At 40.6% G+C, this 15,619-nt stretch overlaps 1 protein-coding gene across 3 annotated transcripts in view; it reads left to right on the top strand.

The window, feature by feature from the left end:
- The window catches only part of LOC124596376 (putative ATP-dependent RNA helicase TDRD12), a 470,123-nt gene that overhangs the window by 191,023 nt on the left and 263,481 nt on the right, over positions 1–15,619 (top strand). For all 3 annotated transcript variants that reach the window (XM_047135490.1, XM_047135489.1, XM_047135491.1), the window contains one exon: positions 2,924–3,094. In XM_047135490.1, the coding sequence (XP_046991446.1) occupies positions 2,924–3,094 (171 nt within the window). The remainder of the gene's footprint in view (positions 1–2,923; positions 3,095–15,619) is intronic.

The following is a 15,619-nucleotide window of genomic DNA, read 5'->3' as shown; positions in this document are numbered from 1 at the left end:
TGATGATGATGATGATGAGTAGTGTTTTAGGGCGCACAACAGCGAGGTTATTAGCGCCCGTTGATCTCCTGGATGGAACAGTGAATTTATTTATACAAACATTGAATATTCCAGAGTGCTAGTATCTATAGAACCATTGAATATTCCAGATATACAGACATAAGATATTTCAAGAATGATAATTATGAAAAACAAATAATTACTGTTTGTTGAGTTTTGAACTGGTGACCCCAGCACACCAGCCAGTGATGCTTACCACTACATGACATTGCCTGTATCAGTGATCGCAGCAGTAACAAATACCAGTATAAATCTTGGTATATTTGAACAGAGTGGTCCAAGGAAGCCCAGATATAAAATAAAACACTGGTAGGTCCAGGCTGGAATAAGAGATAATGACAATATGGAAAGGAACACACACACACACACACACACACACACACACACACACACACACACACAAATGTGATTGTGTCTGAAGTGATCAGCAGTCTACTGGGGTGGATGTTGTGGGTAAGGTGGAGCATGGGACAAATAGTGATTGTGGGGGAGGATGTTAGAGCTGCATATGGGACTGTGCAGGAACTTGGTGGGGGACAGGAAAGTGCAGGAACTTGGGGGGGCAAATTGGGTCTGCTAGGTGCTGCATTGGGTGGTTGTGGGGAGGAAAGGTGGGAGCAGGAAGTGGGGAGGGGGGAGGAGAGAAGTAGAGAAGAGGATAAGATTGTTAGTGAACTGGGGAGATAAAAGGCATGTGTGTACTTTGGTAGGAACAGGGAAGGGTACAGCTAGGTGGAGGACAGTGGCTAGTGACATTTGAGGCTGGGGGGGGGGGGGGGTGGTTGGGGGGGGGGGTTGTTTACAGGAATGAAGGTTGTGCTGTAGGCAGAGTTCTCACCAGTGCAATTCAGAAAATCAGGTGTTTGTGGATAGTGTGATGTCACCGCCAGACACCACACTTGCTAGGTGGTAGCCTTTAATTCGGCCGCGGTCCGGTAGTGTACGTCGGACCCGCGTGTCGCCACTATCAGTGATTGCAGACTGAGCGCCGCCACACGGCAGGTCTAGAGAGGCGTCCTAGCACTAGCCCCAGTTGTACAGCCGACTTTGCTAGCGATGGTTCACTGACAAATTACGCTCTCATTTGCCGAGACGATAGTTAGCATAGCCTTCAGCTACGCCATTTGCTACGACCTAGCAAGGCGCCATTATCATTTGCTATTTATCTTGTGATGCATGTACCGTCAGACCGATGTTTACCAATTATGAATTAAAGTTAAGTATTCCAGAAGCTACGTACTTTTTTTACTAGACTCAACTCCTTTAACTGTTCCAGACCTCATGCCAGCCTGCGTGAGCTTAAACGCGTGCCTTTCGGCTACCTCATAGTGGCTTGGCTGTCTTGCCAAGTCACAACAGATAGAATTCAGATGGTACAGGGTGTGAAGCAGTCATTGGGTAGCACTTTCAGCAATTGGCTGGTCCAGCTATCTCTTAGCCATAGTCTGACAGTGGCCATTCATGTAGACAGGCAGATTGTTGGTAGTCATGCCCACTTAGAATGCGGGACAGTGATTGCAGCTAAGTTTGTACATCACTTGGCAGCTTTCACAGGTGTCCCTGTCTCTGATAGGGTAGGAGATTGCTGTGACATGACAGGAGAAGGTGATAGTGGGAGGATGTAGGGCACAGGTCTTGCATCTGGGTCTGTTCCAGGGATATGAGCCATGGGGCAAGGGGTTTGGAGCAGGGCTGGAATGGAGATAGACAAGGATATTACTTAGGTTGGATGGCCAGCAAAATACAATTGCAGTGGGGATAACAGGTGGTAATTACTAGAGTAAGTGAATCAATCACATTCTGTGCCACAGTTTCAACTCTCTGTCATCCTACACTTGAATGAGAAATATCCCCCCTCCCCTCACAGTGGTATTTTGCTGCCCACCCAACCTAAGCAATATTCTTATTTCACTCTGTTCCACCTCTGCTCCAAAGCCCTTATCTCATGGCTTGGATCACTGCAATAGACCTACATAGTAGATGTGTGCCATATATCCTCCCACTACCATCTACTCCAGTCTTTTCAGTCATCTGCTACCAAAACAGAGGCAAGCCCATCTGTGAAAGCAGCCATGTGATGTACAAAGTAAGCCCCGTGTGTGTGTGTGTGTGTGTGTGTGTGTGTGTGTGTGTGTGTTTTCTATTTGTGAGGAAAGACTTTAGCTGAAAGCTAAATTTTTTTATTATCCATTTCACTGTGCCTGTTAGTGACTCAATGCTGCCTCTGTGGAGTGAGTAGTAGTCTGTGGTTTCCATGTTGTTGTTAAAGTGAAGTAAAATAAAATAAAAATCTAATGTTTAAGTAATATTAAATGTGTATCTTTTCTCTTTGTCAGTGGATTGGTATAAGGATACCATAGACAAATCATCAAATATGTTTAAGAATGGGAGAATTGCATGCTAGCCCACAGTGGAAAAAAATATGTTTTTATTAATGATCTTTGTGTAGATTGAGCAATTTCTGTTTGGGAACAAAGTAGAAAAAGAAGGGAAAGGAATTGGAGCGGATTGGAAGAAATATATAAAAAAAAGGTACACAGTTAAAGCTGAAGAATGGACCTATCACTCTTCACTCAAGATTTCACTGTTAATTCTTACTTTTTAACAGAGTAACCTTTGTACATCTTTGATATATGTTATTTTTCTTGTATATGTACTGTAAAAAACAAGTATGTGGTTTCAAATGATTCCAATTACAGAATTCATATTTTCCTCCATGTACATTAATGGTTTTTGTTCAGTATCCTGTCAAATCAGATATTTTGTTGTTCATTTGTGCACTTTGTTAAGTCACTGCAGTAATTTTCGTAATTTTCAAGGTTTCACTACAATTTTGTGAGCATCCTGTTCTTTATTTTTACAGACACTTTATAGACTGGGCATAATTGAACCAATGCGTATTCAGACTTATATGTGGCCAGCAATTTTACGTGGTTACAGTGTTGTAATGGTGAATCCAGCTAAATCTGGAAAGACACTTTCATATATTGTCCCATTGATATCATTTCTTTTTCGGAAGAACTTGTATGATGATGTAAGTACAAACCTTTATTATTTATTTTTCTAGATAATCTAGGAACATACTTTTAGAATAATCTTGTTGTTATTTTTTATTTCAGTATTACATTGTTAAGCTTCATAATGGTATACTATTAGCAGTGAAAAATGTGTTTTGTTGGAAACAGTAATTTGCATCATTAATGTTGTTACATGAAGAAATCTTAGTCAGTTATGAAGATTTGATCAGATGTTTTAGTGTCTCCAACATGATGAAGTCTCACCAAGATTTCCATAACTATATTTAAAATTGTTTTATTTGAAGAAAGATTTCAGGCCTTTTAAATATCTTCCTATGATGTAGAAAGCCAGTAAATCCAGGCATGTTTCTTGCTTTGTCATTACTGGGTGAATCAGAAACAATTCTATGCCTAGAAATGCTAACTGTTTATTTTGTGCCATAAAATTTAATTATATTGAATATAGAAAATCTTATAACGCAATTCCATATATGATGATTGTGTTCATTTGTAAACTACATGTTTTGACTTGAAAATGTCATGAGTAACATCAGGAATGGAATGAGCAGAAGCACTAACAATTGGTACTAGGTTAAGTGCCTTCTGCCAGGCACTTAACAGTGGTTTTCAGTGTGTCAATGTAAATTTAGATATGAGACATTGCACAGTATTGTAATATGTTTCATTTCTTTAGAGTGTTACCTGCCTGTATCTCTCATCTGTGGTCATAAACCAAGTGTTGTTTCCATCAGTTCGTTGTGCACTATATTATTAGACTCCTTTCATTAATCCTTAACTATGTATGTACAAACAGAGAATTTTTTTTTTTTCATTGTGTGACAGTCATGAATAAATACAGGGGTAGTACAAATCAGAGGAAAAATAAATACATAAACAATTCACTTCATTTTTACAAATAGACAACATTGTTTATTCTCATAGAAATTTATGTCATTGGAAAGAAGAAACTTAGCTCTATTTTTCTACAAAATTGTCATTTTTTTTCTATGCATTTTTGTAGACGATACTCCAGTTTCTGTATCCCCATGTTGTAGAATTCCACCACCAACCCACTGAGGAAGCATTTCTCCTCTTCTTTGACTTCGTTGTCACTCTGGAAGTGTTGGCCACCCAAGTGTCTCGTTAACTTGGGGAACAAGTGATAATCACTAGGCGCAAGTTCCAGACTGTAAGGTGGGTGGGGCATGACAGTCCAACCAAAGTTTATGAAAAGTTTCTGGGTTTGGTGGGAGACATGAGGTCAGGATTTATCATGAAGCAGCATTACACCTTCTGCCAGTCATCCGCTCCAGCGATTCGGGATAGCTCGCCTGAGTTTTCGTAGTGTTACACAATAACTGTCCGAGTTGATTGTCGTCCCTGGTTCCATGAAATCGATCACCAGTATCTCCTTACTATCCCATAACATAGTGGCCAATGACTTTGCCAGCTGAAAGAGTTTGTTTGAACTTCTTTGCAACTGGTGACCCTGGGTGATGCCATTGTTTGGATTTTTCTTTCATTTTGGGAGTGGAATGAAACACACACACATTTCGCCTCCCGTAACAATGGAGACCAACAACCTACCTTATCTTCTTGACACTTTTGAAGAAACTGGTGAACACATGAAGGCATTTCTCCTCATGTTCTGCAGTCTGCACACACAGTACCCATCAACTGCAACACTTGTGACACCCCAATTTTTCCATCACAGCTCTTCCAACTGTACCATAAGAACTCCCAGGAATATGAGCAACAAGTTCACAGACAGTGATCCTCCTGTTTTGAAACACTTCGCGCTGGATCATCTCAATAACTGCCTCTGCAACTGAAGGTATTCCACTCTGCTCTTAATCGTGGACCTCCCCCTGATCGGCACTAAACTCCCTGCGAATGTGTTTCTAAGGTGCACCTGTCTAGCAGTACAATCTGCTGTCAGTGGTCATTGCTTGCGGAAGCCAATCAACAGCGTGCCTGAATTAATGCTAAAACAGAAGTTATTTGTTGGCTTGGAAATGGAGTAGCAAGACATTTATTTGGCAAGAACATTTTATATATTACCACTGTTGGAATTAGTGTATGTTGTGTGGTACACAGAACTGACATTTCATCCCATAATTATTTGCCAGCTATTTAAAGAGATTGTAACTTCTTTTGGCATTTCCTCTAACTTATGACAAACTCCTACCTTTTCTTCCTGTGGAATCCAAAACGTGGAGCCTTTCTTCACATTCAGTCATTGTGAACAGCTGAGTGCATGGTTGTTTGGCCAAAGACACACTCTCACTCACTGCATTAAAGGTTAGTCACTTTGTTGGCCATAGTCAGTTTCTGCATCAAATGAGTTGAATGACTTGTTTTGAGATAAAGGCATATGTGTTGTACTTGTTTTAAATTTCATCTACCACATAAAAGCCAAAGATTATGGGATTTGGAACTTCAAATTTTTCTATCACAGGTGATTTTATTAAAATAAAATTACTGTAAATTACAGGTAGTAATCAACTTTTGCTGCAAATCAGTGTTAATGATGTTTGTCTTCAGGCTGAAAGGAAGAAACATGAGCTTTTCTGCAGTGAATATCTGGGTGCTGTCTGTGCAGCATATTCTCCTGATCTGAATGTTCAATAGTTCCTATTCTCCATATGCCTTTACCCCACTTGTTCCCATCCCATTCCGCATTTCTGCACATACCAGCTTTACACTGCTCCCCTTTCCTTTATATGCCACCATATCTCACTTGTATTTTTCTTTCCTTATTTTTCACCATATCTCACCTATATCTTTTCCTTTTCATATTATATATTACACCTCAGCAGTTTTACTAGTAGACCCCTACACTCCCCCTGCCTGAGGTGCCAGTCACCTCTCTTAAATACATCTGGATGTTATACATTATTATGATCCTTTTTAGCCTTCCTCCTGAAGTTTTTTTTTTTTTTTTTGCACCCATTACATACTTTCCCTGTCCTCACACTCATTTGAGAACTTGCATTTTTATTGTAAACAATAGAGTAATGGTGATGGGTGCTCACCCAATTCAGGCTGCAGCAGTGGGAGAGAACCACTTGGACATGTGTATGTGCATATGTGTGTGAGTGTGAGCACTCTGAAAAAGAACTTTATCTTAGCGCTGTAGCAGATTATCCCCCCCTTACATTTGTGCTAGGTACATATCTACTTCTTCCTCCTCATCCTCTGCTTATCCATTAATGGATGTTGTTAGCCACTCAGTGCATCTTTATTGTGTTAACTGTGATAAGTAGTATGTTCCATAAAATTTCAGGCATGCAGCCACATAAATTCAGTTTCTTCTTCTAGTATTTTGGCGGAATACCATCCAGCCAACTTCAGAGTGAGCAAAGGTGACTAAAGCTCTAGCACTCGCTCCGTCCTTTTAAACCCAAGGACCCAACCACTGCGTATGTGGCCAAAGATATCTTTGGCCGCATACACAGTGCTTCAATCCTTGGGTTTAAAAGGATGAAGCAAGTGCTGGAGCGTTAAGTCACCTCGGCTCACTCTGAAGATGGCTGGATGTTATTCAGCTGAAATATTAGAAGGAGAAGCTGAATTTATGTGGCTGCACTCCTGAAATTTTATGGGACAGTCTTTGCGCCTTGGAAACGTGAAGTTGTAAGTAGTAGTTGATATGCTATATAACTAAGGTAATCTTTTTGCCCTTTTCTTCTTTATCATCAGTGTTCCCATATATTACCAACTATAGAAGTATATATTTGATGTTCTGTAACATACATTCTAGACCCACACTTTTTTTCTTCTTTCAGACATTGTTAACATTTCTTGCTGTCCACAGTATTTTGAGCATTCTGTAATAAATCCTCATTCCAAAGACCAAGATTTTCTTTTTTGTGTCATATTTAGTGTCCATCCACCAGAACTGATAGAAATACAGACCAGATGTAGTATACTACAAGTCAAACTCTGAGATTTAGGTCTCAGTCTGCACTTCTGAGATATTTCTTGAATTTTATGAAAGCATTATGAGCATTCAATGTGCAGCATTTTATTTTCTTGTACCTTCTTCAGTCCTCACAGAGCCACATTCTGAGGCACTTAAACTTGTCTAGTATTTGTGTCAAGGAGCTGTAGAATCATGGATTTTCGCTCGTAAATGAGTTGTGCTGTTGTGTTACAGTCATAGCAAGTGTCTTCTTGGTGTTGATATTCAGACTTTAGATATCTGCTGTAATCTCCTACTCTTTTGATGAAGGTCATCTAAAATCATCAACAATCAATACTGTATCAACAGAAAAGTAAAATGTTATTGATAATGAAGATTCTATTAGCCTGTATGTCTTTTTCTATATCTCCAGATGCTTCCTGAAAGATAATCACTGAGTACAAATTAAATAACAGAACGTATCCATGTCAGGCTTCTTTACACCTATTAATAGGGGTCGATAACACCATTATCAAACTTAACCAATGCTGTCTGATTCCGATATAAATTCTCTGTATAGCAGATGTCTTACTGACCTATACCTATTCTTCTGAGAATTTCTATTAGTTTGTGACTTTATACTCTGTGAAAAGGTTTTTCATAATCAATAAAACATAGGTGTAAATTTTTATCTTGATCGTAGCAGTTTGGCACTAGAATTTGTAGTGTAATTAAATCTTTGAAGCATACCTAAAGCTTTCCTAAATCCAAATTACAAATCACAAATGGATTTTTCGCATATTTCACATAATCTTTGATGGATGATTTTTGGAAATATTTTCAAGGAATGATTCATAAGACTAATGAGTCTAAGGTCCTCAAATTTTCACAAATTCCTCTTTTTTGCCAAGGAAATGAAAGTTGATAACCATTGGGGAGAGTAATGACCTGTACCATAAATTACATTAAAAAGTTTTTGTCAGACATTATACATTCTTCGTCAAGAAATTTAATGAGTTTTATGGGAATTTCATGAGGCCTACAGCTTTATTGGTATTTGAGGTCATAATTGGAGGTCCTGTTAGATTATCATTTCTACAAATCTCAAAATTTGCTCTGCCATGTGTAAAGAGGCTCCTAATATAGTCTTTCTAGACCTTTTTTTTCTCCGTAACATCAAGAACTATTTTATTAACTTTGTTGACTGTCAAGATATGTTTATTCTTCTGTAAATCCCAGTAATTTCTTTTAACATTTTATATAAGTTTAAATCATCATGTGAAGCATTGCAGGCTTTCAATTTCTTCACATTCTTGTTGTAATGATTCATTTTTTGCTACTCTAATCTTTGACCTTAGAAGTTTCTGAATATTATTTTTAATTAGTTAGATCTTCTTGGGTTCTGTGCTTTCAACATTCATTCATCAATGAAAGTTATTCATTTCTTTTTTTGATACCCATTTCTTTAATATCATAGCTTATCTGCAGCAGTGGTTATCATAATGTTATTCATCTCTTCCCGGACTTGGAACAGTTTTCTTGATCAGTCAGAGGTGTCACGGTTGTCACTATTTTACTGTTGATATCCATCCCCACTTCACTTTTCAGTTCAGGTCGTTTGAGTTTTTTTTATTAGCTGTCTTCTTTTGTGGAGTTGTGTTTTACGAATTTTGTTTTTAGAGGGGCTATGAATAGTCTGTGCTCAAATCATAAGTCTGTGTCAGGATAAGTGGATGCTCTTGTGACTGATGTTCCAAAACACTTATTGATTAAATTACGTACTTTCTGGTTGTGAACTATATTTTCTTTGTTGTCTACTAGAGATATCCATGTAAATAGTTATTGAGGTAGTAATCTGAACCAAGTATAAGTGACTGTGCCAGTGTTGTAGTGGTCACACTGGTTATCATCAGATCGCTGAAGTTAAGTACTGTTGGACTTGGCTAATACTTGTTTGGGTTATTGTTGGGGTGTGCCAAGTGCTCTTCACAAGGAGGTTGCACTCAGCTTTTGTGAGGACAATCGAGGAGGTATGTAATTGAGATGTAGTGGCTCTGGTCCCAAAAACTGACAACATTCAGGAGAGAGGGGTGCTGTCCAATGCCTCTTCATATCTGCATCCAGTGACGCCTATGGACTGAGGATGATAAGATGGTCAGTTGGTACCATTGTGCCTTCAAGGCCAATTTGGATCAAAGTTTGTTTGGGCGATCACCTCTCTCATTTCATGCTCGTGAACCAAAATGTCCTGCCAGAGCTTCAAATCTGCTATTTCCCAGTTTAGTGTTAAAGTTTTTCATTATTAATTTCATATAGTTTTATGAGTTTAAGTACTACCTTGATTTGGTCACAGAAAGGGAATAGGAAACCATGTTTCTCACATGTTTTTGACAACATTTTGGGAAAACAGTGATCAATTTAACAATTGTGCTTAGAAAAACAGTCTAGATCACACACATCACATTTACTGGTGACCAGCTTCAGTTCCAAGGCAGACCATCTTCAGACCATACTTTGCAGTATAGCATACTATAAATGTAGAGGGACATCAAGTTAAAATATATACAGTGTAATGAAAAAACATGAAGTGGCATTCAAAGTTGATGTGTGGAGATGGATCCATGGAGCAGGCAGAAGTCTCCAGATGCTGTCAACTGCTGGAGAAATGATGATGTGATATGGTTAAATAGCAGCAGATCCAGCCCTAGTCATCTCCACACGTCATTTGTAAGCAATAGAATGAATGCTTATTCAATACATGACAAAAACTTTGGTTACTAACTTAAAATATCTATTTATAGTATTGGCTGTAAGATTAACCACAATTATATTTGTGATGCAAAAAATAACAACATAAAGTAGCATACAGTAAAAAGCTGATAACTTATACTTCTCTCTATGGGACAGTACATACACTTAGGGTGTAATTGGTTACTTAGTAACAAGTATAACATGTATGCAGAACTTTTTTCACCAGCTAACTTATGGTATCTAATTACAACATTGGCCTAATTTCATTATTGGAAGTTTACACCATAAAATATAACATATTAAAATGAAAATTAACGTAAAATAAGAAGCTAAAACATAGCTATTGTACTGCCCTCTACAGGACCATCTGCATGTACAGGATGCTGCCAGTTATTTAGCAAGGTGCAGCTTATCGATAACTGTCAAAGATGTTGCAATGTAATGAAGAATATCTAGCTGGTTGCTAGTAGACATAGAAAACCTCTGAGTATTGTTTGCAAGTTTACAGGCACACAAGAATAGTTGTAAAAGCTTGTTTAGCTGTTACATAACTCTATTCGCTACTCAGTTTACATGAAAAAGGGGTCAAAACAGCTGTGAATTAGCCCAACAAATCTCTCGCATTGACATGTCACAAGATGCAGATTTTGCATGTTTTGATATGAAAAAATTATACTCTAATATGTCTGCTTTCCAAACTAATGAAATCACACTAGCCTTCAACTAGTTCTCTTTTAATTGGAAAATATACATCGGAACGATGGTCTGGCAAGTGGAACAATGCTTGACATCTTTATGAATTTCATCGGAACTAAATTTTTTGAAAGTAATTCTGAAATTGCAGAGAAAATCATATCGTATAAAACTTTGGAGATGATAGTATTATTTAATATAAGGGCCCAAAGACGATACTGATGCTGTGTTACATAACTTGAACAATATTCACTGCAATCTGGTTTTTACAGTAGAGGATGAAAAAGACAATAGTATAAATTTTGTAGACTTAACCATTTCAATATGTGCAGGTAAACATCAATTTGCAATATCACAGTTGCCACAGGTTCTGGAAATCAGAGAATATCAGGGAATTTCAAACACATCAGGGAAATATCAGGGAAATTTGAAAAGAAACACCGGAAAAATCTTGTTTTTTATCTCTGTATATGAAATGGTTTGTTTACTGAGGAGTAGTGTATCGTTGCTGACTGGGTGCAACTGAGTACATGTGTCGCTTCCTTACTCTCTCATTACTACTGCTTTTCCTCTTCGTACCACACCTCTCATCTTGCAGTCAGTGCTGCTACCACTTCTTGTTGCTAGCTCAGCAGCTGCCGACAAGAGACAGGGATGCATGGGGAGTGGTTTGTTTGGATTGGATTCTCAGAGACTGTAGATGCAGCGCCTAGAGATGGCACTCGTATGCATGAGTTGTGTCTGAGTGATTGTGTGAATGTGCATGAGAGTGTGATTGTATTTTCTACATGCCTGTCTGCGGCTCAGCAACCATCTTTATGATGAGTTGGTACCTATCCTCACTATTATTGATTCTCTGAGTATTTGAACAAATTATCTATTGCACGAATTGATCACCATGGTCTCATTTCATCAGCATGCTGTCTGTGGCTTGTGAATAGCTGGCCACATGAGTGGATTTAGCTGCAAAGGGCTGTTTCTGTGCTTTCTGTATTTGATCAGGCCTGCCCATATGACGCCATTCATTTTCCACTAATGTGCAGGCCCTGCCCATCAGATGTAGTCTCACTGACCTGCCTGTGGGCTGGGTCTGTTTGTGTGTGACATAATGCAGCGGATTTTCATGGTTTATCCATGAACCCAGGACTGCAGTGCTCCCCAGCAGGCCAGAGGCCATGGGCGATGGTTTCAGGAATTGCAGCTGTCTCACCACAAGTATGCTGAACAGTGTGGCATTTTATAGACATTTTATTTGTTCTAGTACGTTTTGACACTTCAAAAGTAATTTATATGGTAGAAAGTATGGACAATAAGAAAAAGGAAATTGTGTCAGTCGCTGGCGTTTTGTACACTATGTACTCATACATTTCTCGAAAGAAAAATCACATAATACATGTAAAATAATAGATATAACACAGTGAGTAATTACTGACAGTAACAAACATAGGAGAACCAACATTTTATTGGTGGTCGCCTACAGTGTTGGTTTACATAATTCTTCCCCACCTTTCAAGAGGCCTTCTTTTCCTAAGATTATTTCTGAAATCAGTGAAGGTATTTTAAATCTGTCTTGCAACTCCAAGGAAATGTGCTTCTCTGTCACCAATATGTTTTGTTTTATTGAAATAAAATAACATCGTTGGTCTTAATGAAAAACACATACCATTTGGCTTGCTTCCTACATCTAAAAACAGTTCATTACAAAAGATGTTGATCTTCGATCTTAAGATTTTTGCTCACATCAGGCCCACAGGGGCTCATACCCAGCATTCATTTGCTGGGTATGAACTTGGCGAACCCACGGTTCCTGAGTGGGGGACTGGAAAGTGCCTCCAGTCCCCTGTCACCCAAGCTCTGGGCATGCTTCAGCTACCACCACGTGGTGTGGTGGTGGAACATTGTGTGTCTCAGGGAATGGGGATCTTGGCTTGACTGCCCAGATTGCAAGTAGTGTTTTTATGGGATGCATGGTTGTTGAGGTGGAACAGTGGCTAGCGAGCAACCTGTGGGGAATATGACACACCTCAGTTGTATAAGGCTTACTAAGGCACGTGGGGCTCTGTCTGAGTGGATCATTATTTCCCTAGCAGCTCGTGGGACCGAAATGAATCATCCAAACTTTTTTCCCCTCTCCCTGCAGAAAGGGTGGACCACTGGAAGGTACCAACACCCAATCTAATAAGAGGGCTCATGTAGCCAGTCCTCCTGATTCAGTCCATAGTAACAGAATGCGTGCTGTTTCGCGGAAAGTGTTTCTTATAGTTTAAAGAAGAGAGGGTAGTTGTGAGAGAGTTTCACCATTTTACGTACAGAAAGGCTTAGAAGGCATTGCTGGCAGCTTAAAACGTGTTAAGTGCTTGCGCAATGGTGCTCTTTTGGTTGAAACATCTAGCTCCTAAAAAGTAAAAAACATTCAGAAAGCTCCTTGCCATGGGGAATATGCGATAGAACTAAAATTGCACAACATCTTGAACTACAGCAGAGGTTTTGTGACTTGCAGGTATCTAGTTGACATTCCCTGAGAAGAACTGAAAGCCGAATGGTCCCAGCTAGGTATTGCTGATGCACAAAATGTTATGAAAAGGGTGGATGGTGAACTTGTAAAATCAGATTACCTTTAACAGCACCAAACTGCCAGAGCATGTCAATGCAGGTTTCCTATGCCTAAGTATATGACCTTATTTCCCAAATCCAATCCAGTGTTTTAAATGCCAGCACTTTGTACACTCTCTTCTTGGCTGGAAAGGGAAAGGCACTTGTGGGAAATGTGGTAAAGCCATCCATGATGGAGTTGGCTGCTCCTCCAAAGTGTGGAGTTGGGACTGCAAAGTTTTCTTCGAGGAACAAAAGATTCAGAAGGTCAAAATGACAAAGTGCATCCTGCATGGTGAAGCCAAGAAACTATACTAGTCCATGCAGCCACGCACGTTCGTTGCCTCCTTTTATTCCATTCTGAAACAGCCAGTTCTGAAAACTGATGCTGCTACACAAACAGAGGTTGTTAGTGTCAGCACTAGCACCTGCGTTTGTCAATGACTTGTGCTGCTGCAGTTACACTGAAGCCTGCCCCTCTCCCCAGGACTTCAGAAAAGGCCGTGGTTGCTGACATCTTGAAATTTCCTGCCCTTTCACAGATCAAGTCTTGTGCACTGCCCAGCACTGCTACCACCACTACCACTTCCAAGGTTCTGGCTTCAAAGCCACCTCAGACCAAAAAATCGAAATTGAAGGCAAAGCATCACCCATTGAAGGATAATGGTGTACACAGTCGGAAGACATCGTCATCCTATCTGACATCTCTCTCGAATCTTCTTCAGAGGTAATGGAACTTGATATCGGACTGGAGCAATCTTCTCACCACAAGGCTGAGCCTCCACTCATTGTGGGCTCACTTCCCGGCAGAAAGTCAGGGTGAATGTACCCCCCCCCCACCCCCCCACCCCCCGATAGATGGCTCCCATTATACAGTGGAACGTTAATGGGTTCAAGACACATTTGGATGGACTGGGGACTGAAACTTCTGGCAGAGCAATGCCCCCTGTGCATATGTTTACAGGAAACACATTTTAAAGCCTCTGATGCCCCTGTACTACAGGGCTATACACTATATCGCAAGGATGACCTGACTGGGGAAAGGGCTAAAGGAGCGGTTGCCGTGTTTGTCAATAATGTACACCACTCCTCCGTTCTCCCCATGGCTACTGGCCTGCAAGCAGTTGCAGTTGAAATTAGTGCATGTCACAGGATTACAATTTTCTCTCTTTATTTACCTCCAATGGATGCAGTAGACGCTGAGGCTCTCACAGATCTTATGGAACAAATCCCCTGACCATTTCTCATCCTGGGAGACTTCAATGCTCATCACGTCCTGTGGGGCTCGACCTCTACTTGCCCTCGTGCTTGAGTTTTGGAGAGTCTCCTGATGTCTCAAGAGCTGTACATCCTAAACACTGGTCCTCCAACTCATTTCTGTGCTGTTACTGCGTCATTCTCGGCAAACTGCATCATTCTTGGCCATCAACCTATCTCTTTGCTCTCCAGCCCTTGCTGACTGTTCAGTGGGAGGTCATTGATGAACTTCATTCCAGTGAGCACTTCCGAATCCATTTTCACCTACTGGATGGTGCACTACATGATGAGAAAACTACTTCCCAATCTGTATTCACATACTGGATGGAGCACTACATGAAGAGAAACCGCCGACATGGATGGTCAGCAGGGCTAACTGAACGCTGTTCAGCCAGCTAGCTGTGTTTGAACTTTGCAACAGCGTCCAGGAATGTGTGGACCATATCACATAAGTGATCCCTCATGCTGCTGACTTATCCATCCCAAAGTCCTGAAGTCATCTTCAGAGGTGACGTGTGCCTTGGTGGATGGAATAGGCGCATGGCTCTTCGATGATCTAAAAGCCACCCTACGGCAGGCAGCCTTACAACCTTTCGAGTCGCGAGAGCAAAAGCACGACATGTGGCTAAGGAGAGCAAAGAAAGGTCATGGCAAGCAGCCTTGGACTCCATCAACCATTCCAGTTGTTCTACAAAAGTATGGGAAGCCATCAGAAGGATTTCTGGTAAACACAGTCCTTCACCAGTAACAGCAGTGCTGACACAGGGATGTCTCCAAATGGCGTGTGGAGACATTGCGCAGACACTAGCGCAGAATTTTGCGCAAACTACTGCCAATGCCAGCCAGGATCTGGCATTTCGTCACTACCGTGCAGTTGTCAAGAGGAGCAAGATGGACTTAGATCCAATTGTTCTGAGGCCTACACGCTGTAGACAATGGCCCCTCACTTGTCTTCACATAGGCCACAGCCCTATGATGCTGGGATTCTTGCTCCTGCAAGAGGACTCTCCAGTGTGTGGCCCTTCTCCATCTGGGAGCTGAAATCAGCACTGTCTTGAGATTCGTGATACTGCACTCAGTCATGATGAAATCTGATACTGCTTGCTTTGCCATTTGCCAGCAGCATCAAAGGAAATCCTCCTCAAATGGTTTAATCTTATATGGCAGACAGGCAACTTCCCGAACTCCACCATGAGGAGATTCAGCTGGCCACAGGTGCTTGTTGGACCAGTCCCATACACAGCCTCTGTGCTGAGGCCAGGGAACTGACACTTATTATCCAGCGGCAGCTCCTGCTTGTGCATCAGGCGTGTAAGTTCCTCGCATCTCCGACTTCACTCACACA

The sequence above is a fragment of the Schistocerca americana genome, chromosome 2 (assembly GCF_021461395.2).
Source record: "Schistocerca americana isolate TAMUIC-IGC-003095 chromosome 2, iqSchAmer2.1, whole genome shotgun sequence".
Taxonomy (NCBI): domain Eukaryota; kingdom Metazoa; phylum Arthropoda; class Insecta; order Orthoptera; family Acrididae; genus Schistocerca; species Schistocerca americana.
Note: the sequence above shows the minus strand (reverse complement) of the source record. Positions and strands in the feature narration are given on the sequence as shown.